The sequence below is a fragment of the Mytilus galloprovincialis genome, chromosome 4 (genome assembly GCF_965363235.1).
Source record: "Mytilus galloprovincialis chromosome 4, xbMytGall1.hap1.1, whole genome shotgun sequence".
Classification (NCBI taxonomy): Eukaryota; Metazoa; Mollusca; class Bivalvia; order Mytilida; family Mytilidae; genus Mytilus; species Mytilus galloprovincialis.
The window spans coordinates 56,422,680-56,435,784 of NC_134841.1; the positions used below are offsets into that span (position 1 = coordinate 56,422,680).

Genomic DNA, 13,105 nt, shown 5'->3' on the forward strand with positions numbered 1-13,105 from the left:
ACTAAACTCCATTCAAAACTATGGGTGATCTCATATGCTCTAGGAAGGGTAAGCAGATCCTGCTACACATTTTGCACTTGTCATGTTGCTCATGCAAGTACAAATTATGTGATAAATCACATTTATACAGGAAAAGAGAATTGAATTGTGATATTTAAACAACAATTGCAACATATCAGTCGTCCTCAGTTTAAAAGATATTTCACAATGCCTGACCAGTGTAAAATTTTCATAGAGATGTGGATGACTTAAACTTTACCACATTGAAATGGTGGTTTAATAGTTTACTTTTAAGTAGCAACCATTGATCAAAGAATTGATGATAGGAAAAACAAGCTCAGATTGGGAGATACATGTATCTTATGCAGGCATTGCTGGAATCTTACTGTTTGCTACATAGAAATTTAACTGATAGCAATCTTTTCAATAAAAATCAGATTTATTTTCGTATCTTTGAATGTTGAATTGGCAGATATGCATTCATGAGAAATGTTTTGGAGCTACTAATAATTATATGTATTCTTCCTATTAACTGTAGTTCAACAAAATTGCATCATATTTCATCTATTTTACTTTGTCATAAAGGAGCAATCATTTAACTTCTTGTCTGAGTTAGATATTTTTATGACACACCTAGGGGCATTATGTTTTTTTCCAGTTTAATATATGTGTCGGTACATTTGTTTGTTCGATCATCCATCAGTCTGTCCCACTTCAGGTTAAAGTTTTTAGTCACGGTAGATTTTGATGAAGATGAAATTCAAACAAACTGAAATTTAGTACACATGTTCCTTTACATAATATGATGTTTCTAATTTTATTGACTAATTAGAGTTTAGATTAAAATTTCAGTCCACCTTCACATAGAAAATGATTATGCTCTTATCAGGTTAAAGTTTTTGGTCAGGTAGCTTTTGATGAAGTCCAACCAACTTAAAAATTACTTTATACAAATGTTCCCTATGATATTATACACATGTTCCCTATGATATGACTTATATTAACTAATTAACATACATCTAGATACGATCTCGCTAATTTTAATGCCAAACTAGAGTTTTTGATCCCAATTTCATGGTCCACTGAACATAGAAAATGATAGTGCTATAGTGGGGCATTGATGCACTATGGACACATCCTTGGTTTTTTTTAAATGAGTTTTTTTAGTTTATCAAATTATTTTTTTCAAAATTAAAAAAAAAGGTATGTGGAAAATCTAAATTCAGAATATTTCATTTTGTCATCTGCTTGAACACAAAATTTATTTGAAATTCAAATTGGGAATGAGAATATTTTTAATGAAAAAAACATCTGAAAGTGAAATGGTTAATTCCCTCAACTACAATGCACACCAGGGCCGTAACTACATTGAGGCAAATGAGGCAAATGCCTCATGTTTGAAATTTCAAAAAAAAAAAAAAAAAACTGGAACAAAAACAAAAAGATTGCCAAATTGTTTTGATGGAAAGTGTCTTGCAAGAAGCCAGTTCTCTTCACTCTCTGGTGTAGCTCCTTCATGTTTTTCGTGATCCATGTTTCTATTTTACTTTTGATGGTCTATTGTTTGTACTTCTATGTCCCGGGTTTGTCTTTTGTTAATTTATTGTCCTACTTAATGACTATAGTCTGAGTGTTGATTTTCATTTGTAAACGTGTGGTTTTGCAATGTTGCATGCCAACCGATGTCCAGACAAAGTGCGAGAAAATATTTAAAGAATATTCAATATACGATGCTACAAGACACAGAAATGAATCATCGTTTCTGCATGAAGAATTGAACTTGATACCAAAGAGAACAAAACTGGGTTTTTTTCGTAGATAAAACTAAAAGGCTGACATGGTTTAAATTGAAATATGGTCACCAATTCCACGGTATCAAAAACACTGAAAAAAACCAACAACAATGTATTGCCACATGACCTTTTACATTGAAGGGTTACCCTTGCATTAAGTCATGTTCAGACTCTTTTAACAGAAAAAAAGGAAAAGTGAGTACACGTGCACGGAACCTAATTGCACACAAAGTCATACGTTATGTATTTATATAGTTTATTATATTATTTTTATGTAGTTACATATTTATGTATAGAAAAATACGAATGATCAATTGTTAAAGTTTAATTCCTGTTTTTCATCTTGATAGTCTCCAACAATAAAAGAATCATTAATATCGTAAAACAAGGTCAAGATGGTCCCTAGTGTCGATTTTAACAGTACTAGTACTTAAAGTATAATACTGCACTGTCACTATATTTAAATCTAGTCATAAAAAAATCACCAAAGTAAGTACAATACAAGACAAGAACAGACAGACAGATTCGGTATTAAGGATTATGAGAATTACGATTTTTGCTTTATCCATCATATATATATATCGATCTTTTTTTAATGTTATCCCTAAAACCTAAAAGTCTTAAAATACAATGAATTTTTATACGACCCCAAAAACATTTTAGGGTCGTATAATGGTATGATGTCGTCGTCTGCGTCGTCTGCGTCGTCGTCGTCCGAAGACACATTGGTTTCCGGATAATAACTTTAGATTAAGTGAATAGATCTTCTTGAAATTGTTTCAGAAGTTTCAATACCACAAAAGGAAGGTTGAGATTGATCATTTGGGGATGATGGTCCCAACCGATTAGGAATTAGGGGGCCAAAAGGGGCCCAAAGGAAGCATTTTTCTAGTTTCAGGATATAAATAACTTGTGTAGAAGTATTTCAATTGCTCTGAAATCATACTGCAATGTTTAAAACCAGGGGCGTAGCTAGAAGAAAACGATGTGCAAGCAACTACCGCTGAGCGGAGCGAGTCGAAAAAAATTTGGGACCCTTTAATGCAGAAAAATGTTTTTTTTTCGGTTTTCAGTCATAGGACGGTTTAAAGAGGAGCTACATGTAGATAGGACTTATAAACAATTTATGAATGTAAAACTTTCAATACTTGAATCCTCTGAATAGAGTAAATCATGGTTAATTTAATACATAAACAACACATTTTTGAATTACAGAATTTACTCAAAATTGACCAAAATCTGCTCTTCGGGTCTAAGCAGAAACGAACTTCTCTATTACTTTGTCAACATTCACACTGAAATCCCGATCAATATGCAGTAATGGCTAGCGATGATAACCTGTCGTTGTTCGTTGTTGATCGTACATTTGTTTTCAACAGACTTAATACATTGATAGATCTGCACGGTAGCACTCGCGAGATGTTATAAACCAGCGTACGTGTTCTCCATCGAGCGACCTCCCGATTGAAATTGTCCGCCAAATACATGCCAGGTCATTTTTTTTTATGTCTCAGACAATGTTGAGAATTATTCGTTGGTTATATTTCCTACAATACGAGGAAGCAGATATGACACAAAGAAGCTATTTTCTGATAATACCAGACACCCTCTACTCTCCAATTCTATTATCATATGGTCTACGTGTGTGAACGCAAAATATAATGAGACTTTCCAATGCTGTTTAGGCGTGTTTTCAGGGATTATTGGCTCTGGTAGTCTGTCGAATACATCGCCTCAGCATATTTTCAATAATATCAAAGGGTTTCGATAAATCTAATGATCGATTGGTACATCGCATCGCAAACAGATAAGCCGTACTCTGTAAAATGTGCTCCGAAACTACACGTCTTAGACTGAGTATAATAAATTCAAATCTGATAAAAGATACAAGTTACTGTCCGATTTGTAAATGATCTCCAATAAAACGTTTATTTTGAAATGCCGTTTTTTAATGACAGTTCATCAATTAAAAAAGGGACAACATATGTGTTTCCTTTAACCATAATTAATTTTAAATTATAAATTTTTATTTCGGCATTTTTTTTTTGCTTGCCGAATCGATGAAACTGCGTGTTGGCGTATCGGGAGCTACACGCCTGAAAACCACAAGTAGAAGGTTTTGATTCATTTTAGAGGCCCCTCATGGGGGGGTCCTAGTAATCACATAATCACCATTTTTTTGCCAATATAATCACATAATCATTAAATATTTGCTTATCTTTAGTAATCAAATAATCATAAACTAAAAATACAGTCCTAGGTAATCAAATAATCGTGAAATATTTGGCTTAATAATCAAATAATCATTAAAAAAACGGCCAAGTAATCACATAATCAAAAACCCCATGAGGGCCCTCATTTTAGGGGTTATGGGCCCAAAGTTTAGGAATTAAGGGCCAAAAAGGGGTCAAAACAAGCATTTTTCTAGTTTCAAGACAATAACTTATGTGTAATTGTATGGATCTCTCTGAAATTGTACCACAATGTACCATATAACAAAGGGGGGGGGGGGGGGGCTGGGATTAAGTTTTGGGTTAATTTCCCAAAATATGTAGGAATTAAGGGCCAAAAAGAAGCATGTTTCTAGTTTCCAAACAATCATGACAATAACTTGTGTTTAAGTGTATGGATCTCTCTGAAATTGTACTACAAGGTTCAATACTGCAATGGAAAGCATGGGATTGAGTTTAAGGGTTATTGCTCCAAGGGGGTTTAAAAAGGTGGGGGGGGGGAGGGGGTGTTTACCATTTTTTGAAGAGCTTCCTTTTTTTCAAACTTTTTTAAATTTCGAATTTTGAAAAGTTTCAAGAAGAAATCTTCAATTGCACAGTATTGTGCATAGATTTGTTCAATCTTTGACCACATTAATTTTGTGACAAAAACCTATATTATGTCAAAAATTTGACCACAATCCAAATTCAGACAGAATCAAGCTTGAATATTGTGACCAAATTTGCCCCAACTGTTCAGGGTTCAACCACTGGGGTCGTATAAAGCTGTGCCCTTGAGACCAGAATATTGTTGAAAAAATAGCTCAGAATGCACGATTTTGCATTTTCTCAGAGCGTCTGGGGGCCTTCAGCGCCCCCCTTGACCCCTCGCCAAATTTTTTTCGCCTCGCTACGCACGGCGAATATTTTCCTCACTTTTAAAAGAGGCTAGTTACGGCCCTGCACACTGATTGTCTTTTGAAGCCGGTAAAGATCAAAAAGGACAAAGGAGATTTCAAAATAAAAATAATAAACTGGTTTCAATGTAGCAGAATTTTGATTCCTGACCGAAAATAGTTCAAAATAAAATTTTACATGCTATTCTTGACATATAAAATATTAATAAGATTTGGAATATGGAACGTTATTGTTTATGTCGGTTTTCAGTTTTTTATTTTGGTCAAATCTTTTTTGCCCTCTGGTCTGAGTTTCTCAAATGTTTATGACTACGAAAAAAATATGGTATTGTAAAAAGAAAATAATGACTGTGATGAAAACAAAATAAACTTCCGGTGGATGGACGAGAGAAATAATAACTCAAAATGTTGAGTTTTAACGCCCTGACAACAGATTTTCATTAATTTCTGAAAGACCGAGAAGGTTTTCCACCAACAAAAGTTTGAGCTTGATAAATCTCTTCAAATTCTCTTTAACAGGAGGTAAATGAATGATTTAATTCTTATAATTTCACATTATGTGAAGCACGACAACTTGAACTCCTGTGGCTGTAGCAGTGTTGGACGGGCCTCCCCTTGTCTTTAATATTCGTTGCACTAAATCTAAAATCCAATCGTTATAATGAAAGTAATAAATTTGAGTGAGTGTGCATCCCGGTGTCCTACACGCTCCCTTGGGCGGTGTTGGGTGGGGATTGTTCTGGTGGTGGGATAATATTGTAAAGGACACATCTCCATTAATCCTTAGGGAGTGTACATGGATCCGCTGTACCCTTGCAGTCAATCAAGGGGTGCGTCTTAATTGGCGGAATCTCAGTACATACATGCTCGCTACAGTAACAATACATGTAGCTCTAAAAATCTTACTGGTATGACGGGGAGCCAGTTCTTTTAAAGGGAAAATTCACAAAGAAATAAAAATTTGATATTATGTTCATCCTTAATAAATAAGCATAATCCAAAAATATTAAAGGTTTATTCATCTAGATAAGTGAGTTAATCGATTTTTAAAACCAACTATCAATAAAAATTTTTATCGATTATTGAATTTATTGTTTCGTTGTATTGTCAGTATGCTGTCAGAAGTCCTGGAGCGAAAGCACAGGCCGAATTCTCTCTACCAGTAACGTAAACGGCTGAGCTAGCGGGGTATAATGTAATGAGACAGATTATGAATGGAAAATATGTTTACACACGAAAACCCATTAACATGATTAAGTTGCAATTTTAGACTTTGAAATTTTAAATTATATACAATACAATGCACATTTTCAACTGTTTAAAGACAACCTTGTCTTGTCCTTTAAATTGTCTTACTATGTTGTCAAATCGCGGACGATTTGTTTTTCTGGGTAGGGGGTATTGTAACGTTTGTGGCCGGGTCATCGTAAATTCCCCTTTTTCTATTTTTAGATACTATATATAACTATAGTTGTCCAGTCACTTTTTTCGCGGGGATCGTTTATCTCCTGCTTGAACTCAATGTCCAGACTTGGATATTTAAACCTCGTCAGGGCAGTATTTTTTTAGATTGGGGAAAACTTTCGTACTGGTAAGTTGTACTTTAAAATTTCATTTTATTTTGTATTTTGATGTTTGACTTAAAATATCTATTTCTTCTCATTTGATATATTTCTTTTCGGTCTTGTAGTCAAACAGTTCTAAAATATTAAATTACGTTTCCGTTCCAGAAAAAATAGGGGGAATTGTACACGAGCTAGAGATTTTATGATTTCGGGTTTATAAAGAGATGGAGTTCATTTTGATAGCAATATTTAAACAGATGGCTAATCCGAGGGGTATTTTGGAGTAACGGTCGTCAATCTACGGAATTGTTCGTGCCTTACTCTGACATAGAATTTTGTATTATCGCATGTTTTGGTTTTGGATCTTGAACTGGTCAATGATATTGAAAAACGTTTTCAGACATTGCTCTGGTTGGATTGAAAATTAAACAGGTATAGAGAAATGCGATGTTTTTTTTTACTATCTACGGAATTGTTCGTGCCTTACTCTGACATAGAATTTTGTATTATTGCATGTTTTGGTTTTGAATCTTGAACTGGTCAATGATATTGAAAAACGTTTTCAGACATTGCTCTGGTTGGATTGAAAATTAAACAGGTATAGAGAAATGCGATGTTTTTTTTTACTGGATCGAATTTTGTTCCCTAGTCATAGAATAATGAGGTTCATGATCTAGTCTAACAAAGTCGGTGGGAACCAGTGGGTATATTTTTTTTTGTCTCGGAAGGTTGACGTCACAACTTGATTGATTGGATAATATTTTAGTTAAAGACGACTAGTGTACAGCTCTCAATATTTTAAGAAAACGGACACCTCAAATTTCTAGTATCATATTATTTTATTCCATTAGATAGCACTAAGGCCAAACGCTTCTTTGAATTGGTAAACTTGTAATGGGTATTTTTCACCGCATCGTTTGTTCAAAAAAAAGGGGAAGTTCGACAATGTATTGAAATTCTGAAATATTTTCATATTTATGTATTTATATTGTCTTTGTCTATTAAATATGAAACTGTTTTATGAATTTTGGTCATTTGTTATATGAGCAAATACATTGCTTGGCAAATTGTCATCACTGTCATATTTTAGGTTTCATATTATACCTGTCACTTATTGAATTTATTGTTTCGTTGTACAGGGACGTAGCTAGAAGAAAACGATGTGCAAGCAACTACCGCTGAGCGGAGCGAGTCGAAAAAATTTTGGGACCCTTTAATGCAGAAAAATGTTTTTTTTTCGGTTTTCAGTCATAGGACGGTTTAAAGAGGAGCTACATGTAGATAGGACTTATAAACAATTTATGAATGTAAAACTTTCAATACTTGAATCTTATGAATAGAGTAAATCATGGTTAATTTAATACATAAACAACACATTTTTGAATTACAGAATTTACTCAAAATTGACCAAAATCTGCTCTTCGGGTCTAAGCAGAAACGAACTTCTCTATTACTTTGTCAACATTCACACTGATGGGACAAGTAGAATCATTCTGCAGAAAATAAATTTTAATCCAACTTTGATGAACAAAGTATGATTATTAAAAAAAAAAAAAAAACAAGAAAAGAAGATTTGTTTGAATCTTTCCAAATTTAAACTGAAACTAATTGAAACTTTTTATTTCTAAAGACCCCCTCAGACTTGCAATCGATAATTTAAAACTGGTTCTTTGTCAGTACTTTTAACAGGTAAAAAGCACACTTTTCTCGGAAACCAGTCTTACCATCCCATTCAACCATGCGCTTTTAAGATAAGGTAACTTAACAAGACAGTTCCTCACCAGCTCAGAAATGATTCGGCTCCAAGTTTAATAGACAGTTGGGCACCATAAGAGACATGATTAATAGACAGTTTGGCAAAGCAGTAGACATTTCTGGACCAAGACAAATCAGAACCTCTTTTCCTACCTTATTTTGTTGCTTTATAATAATTAATACCAATGTCCATACCCTATTTTTTAAATAAGAATGAGGAAATTATTTACCATAAAAATCATCAAATCATGTTTTTTTTTTATGTAGAAAAAACAGTACTTGCAATGCAGTGACCTATAGTTGTTAATTTCTGTGTCATTTGGTCTTTTGTCTCATTGACAATCATACCTCATATTCTTTTTATTGATTGCATTTGAATAAACTTTTTTCAACTTAAAAAAAAATAGGATAAAAATCCAATGAGTGTACATTTAGAGGCCAATCAGATGGTGCCTCATGTGCAAAGTATGATGAGACTTAAGCATTGATAAAAACTAGACCTAAGTCCTGTGACACAACTTAATTCAGTTGTTCATGGCTCATATCTTTTAAAAGTATTTCAAAGGATATAAATCAAATTCTGTTCATTTTTTTTAATTCATTTTGTTCCTTGAATCAACTTGAAATGCAAAAAAGGTTATTATTAAGATTTTTTTTGGACAAGTTACAATTTCATGCGGACAAGTAAGTTTTGGTATGTACTTGTCCTACTGGACAAGTTGAAAAAAGGTTATTGTAGAGGCCTGCTCAATTATGAAGGTACGTCATGTATTTCATTATTCAAGCATCTGCTATGAACACAGAGTAAAGTATTTTATACTGCAAATAGTTGTGTTTATTTCCTAAATATAGTAACACAGCTATATTTTGTGCAATGTCAATTTCATAATGGAACACTTTTTCCACAGTCAGGGGTTCATTAAGGGATGAAAACAAGTTTGAAATTTGTGTTATAATTTAAATAGCAATGAATTTATTTATTTAAGTTGCAGTATAAAACAATATTAGGTCAATGTCAGAAAAATAACATTTTTATTTTACTCGGCGCAAAACTTGAGAAGGGCTCAGTAGAACCTCACCCTTTCCCAGTTTCTCAGCCTCATACAGAAAGGTTGTTAATTTTCTGACATTGAGCTAATATTGTATATGAATTCTCATTTGCATTGTTAATGAATAATGAATAACTTGGAGTCAAAATAAAAGGTTGGCATTTCAGGATAGATATTGTGGATACAATGTATATGTATAAAAAAATTATAATAGCTTTCTTTCTTCATTTCATTATTTTTTGAACAGGCTAAATTGTCACAATGGTAAAGATACAGTGGAAACTTTTAGAGTTGCCATGGAGACTAAAGGCCTCAGCCATACAGTCTTTCCAATGGCTACGATTGTTAAGGCAGACATTATTTTACAACCATTTTACCTCAACAACAGTCATCATGGAAACTGCAGCAGAGCCTATGTTTTGGACTGTTGATAGATTTGCAAAATACTTAGGACCAGTAAGTTAATAACTGATTAATGAAATACCACTTATAATTGACAGTTAGTTGTGCATGAATTTCTTACTTTAGGTATTATAGATTAGTTAAGTAAGATCAACATTGCTCATGTAAAAAGAAAACTTATTGGGAATTTAACAAATTTATTCCAAGATCCATCTCAGCAATTTTGCTTTCAAAATAAGATATTACAGCCAGGGATGGGCACGATTACTGACAAATGTAATCGATTAATAATCGATTACATGAAGGATTTTTGTGCAATCGATTAATAATCGAAAAAATATTTTAGCATAGTTAATTACAATGTTTAAGGAAATATAAAAAAAAGTCGAATAATTAATTAGTTCAGCTAATTTTTAAGATCAAAATTTATTTTTATAATGACATGCATGTTTTAAAACTTTTGTTTGGATAACCACCCTAATTACAGATTATTTAACTGCCACTGGAGTACAATTTATAACCTGGGGCTAAATATTGTAAATTTCCTTCTTTATTAGACATAAGATAAGTGAAATAAAAACAAAGTATGTTCGTTATTAATTAGAAGACTTTGATCATCTCATTAGTAAAGGCAAGAATGTTGTTAACTTCTCCAATCAAATTATATACAAAATATATTTATAGTGTCAAAGGGCTACATGTATCTATTTCTAAAAAGAATTGCTATGCATTACCATTGGTTCATTGTTAAAAGGATTTTGTGTTCTTTTTTAATTTAATTTATACACATGTATATATATCATAACATTTAAGAAATCAACTGTTTATGTATTCTAAGCTTTAATTAATTTCAACTCTGATTGAAAATGATATTTTCAGGAAATTTAATACAAATAAGCTTACTACTTTTAAAAAATGTAGTACAAAACTTAACGAAAGACAGACACATTTCTTATTTAAGATCTTTTTTATTTTTTCAAATCTATTTTCTTATTTAAATATTAAAGCTCTTGAATTATTGACAAGCACATACATCCATTTGTTTCAAAAGCTAGATATAAAGTAAATTTAGGTAGGGGAGGGATCTGGTTACTCATAATGCAGCTAGAGACAATAGATAGAAATAAGGCAGTTGCTTAAATCTCAAGTATTGTTAATGCATAATATTTTATCTGTACTACAAAGTGATAACATACATATTTTCCTCTGAAATAGGTTATTTTTCATCAAACTATTTTACTAAAGTAATCGAAATGTAATCGAAAAGTAATCGATGATTACATCCAAATTTTTGCTGTAATCGATTTAATTATGATTACATGTAATCGAAAATGTCTTCGATTACAGATTACTGTCGATTACTTGAAAAAATGTAATCAATTACAATCGATTACGATTACAGATTACGATTACCCCATCCCTGATTACAGCTTATTAAATTAGGCCACAACATACCTATAATCATCAGCATGTTCATTAGACTGCTAAATTTGTTATATTTATATTTATGTATGTTCTCTATAGCTATGTACATTTTTGTAATTGAAGTTTTTTTATGAGAAATAAAGTACAAAATGTATTGGTATTCGTTAATGCAACTCCTAGTATTTAGATGGATTTTTTGCCATCATACATTTGTATATGTCATCTGAGACTACTATAACATGTGTTATAGTAGTCTCAGATGTCATATGAAGTTGATTATAATAGAAGTTGTCATTTTAGTGATTCCACCATTAAAACAAGAATTATTTGACCGGACCATTTTTGGGGTAAAGATTGCATCAAATGCAATTAAAACCCTATGTTACTGACTTGATATCTAAAACTTCCAAGGCTTATCACTACCTTTTTGATACACAATATATAGTGCATTGATCATAACATTCTATACATCCTATCCATGAACATTTCCAGAAATTTATCAATGTAATATATATATGTTAGACTCGGATCTACGTCCGGCCTCTAATCGACGTCCGTTCCTCAAATCGACATCCGTTTCACAAATCGACGTCCAAATCTGATGTCACATTCTCTAATCGACGTCCAATATTTTGATACTCTAATCGACGTCCAATATTTTGATACTCTAATCTACGTCCAATGTGACGGTACTACTTGCCAAAACTACACCCGATTGATTGTTGTCGTCTTAAATCAATGTTCAATATCAATAAATAATAAATTATTGGTCACAGATAAGGCTTTTAGTTTATTCGTTTAAATTGTTTTACACTGTCATTTCGGGGCCTTTTATAGCTGACTATGCGGTATGGGCTTTGCGCATTGTTGAAGGCCTTATGGTGACCTATAGTTGTAGAGAGTTGTCTCATTGGCAGTCATACCACATCTTCTTTTTTATATCAATTGTTTACACTTATACATGTACATAATCTATTTTTCAATCCGAAATAGGTATCATGCATATTAAAGTTTTTCTTGATATAAAGTTAATCCAATTGATCCACATCAAGGAGCGTGAGTCATTCCTATTCATAATAATTAGGCAATTAGTAATGCAACCCAACGACTAAGAAAACCAAACGACATGTAGGAGCTTTATTCAGTCTTCATCAATAGACAAAATAAAGAAGCACAGCCAAGTGTTTTGAGAGTATTATAATTCGGGTTTTTATTTTAACAAATTTCTGAGTTTTACACCTGGAGTGAAACGTAAACACAAGATAATTGGCATTATGTTTTTATGTTATGCTTTTACATCACTGTTCTAGGTTAAGTGCTCACACACATGTGTAACCCCTGACAAATTCTGTATGGGCCTGCAGTACATTGGTTTCCCTGGTTTATGTCTGTCATATTTGTTTTTCGGAATTGTTTTTAATAAATAAGACCGTTAATTTTCTTATTTGAATTGTTTACATTATTTATGTCGTGGCCTTTTATAGCCTTTGCGGTATGGGTTTTTATCATTTCGAAAGTCGTATGGTTTATAATTGCTCACATCCATTTTTTTAACTCTGGTGTATAGTTGTCCCTTTAAAAATCATACCAATCTTTGAAAAATTGAAATCACAACCTGTTTACATACTTTAATAGTCTAGTATAATAATTAAAAAAAAAACACACACATTTCTTATTTATTCCGTATTTTACTTATAACTGGACTTAGTTTTTCTGCTAGATCTTATTTGTCTCACTCTCACATACTATGATATGTTTAAAGGTCTAAATGTTTCAGCTGCTTTCGGTTCAGTTTAGTTTTGTATTCTGTGTCCAAAACGGACGTTGATTATAGAAGCTCAAAATCGGACGTCGATTAGAAAATGCCAAAAAAATGGACGTCGATTAGACAGGCATAAAATTAGCCGTCGATTTGGAATGTTATTTTATTGTGACGTCACATTTGGACGTCGATTTGAGGAACGGATGTCGATTAGAGACTGGACGTCG

At 32.6% G+C, this 13,105-nt stretch overlaps 1 protein-coding gene across 3 annotated transcripts in view; it reads left to right on the forward strand.

Moving 5' to 3' along the window:
* The first annotated feature begins 5,267 nt into the window (after positions 1-5,267).
* LOC143072495 (palmitoyltransferase ZDHHC16B-like) overlaps positions 5,268-13,105 on the forward strand; it is a 33,551-nt gene continuing 25,713 nt past the window's right edge. For 2 of the 3 annotated variants that reach the window (XM_076247436.1, XM_076247438.1), the window contains exons 1-2: positions 5,269-5,442; positions 9,537-9,745. In XM_076247436.1, coding sequence (XP_076103551.1) covers positions 9,551-9,745 — 195 coding nt within the window. In that variant the 5' untranslated portion in view covers positions 5,269-5,442; positions 9,537-9,550. Of the gene's footprint in view, positions 5,443-9,536; positions 9,746-13,105 lie in introns of all 3 variants that reach the window. The other variant, XM_076247437.1, reaches the window with a different exon arrangement.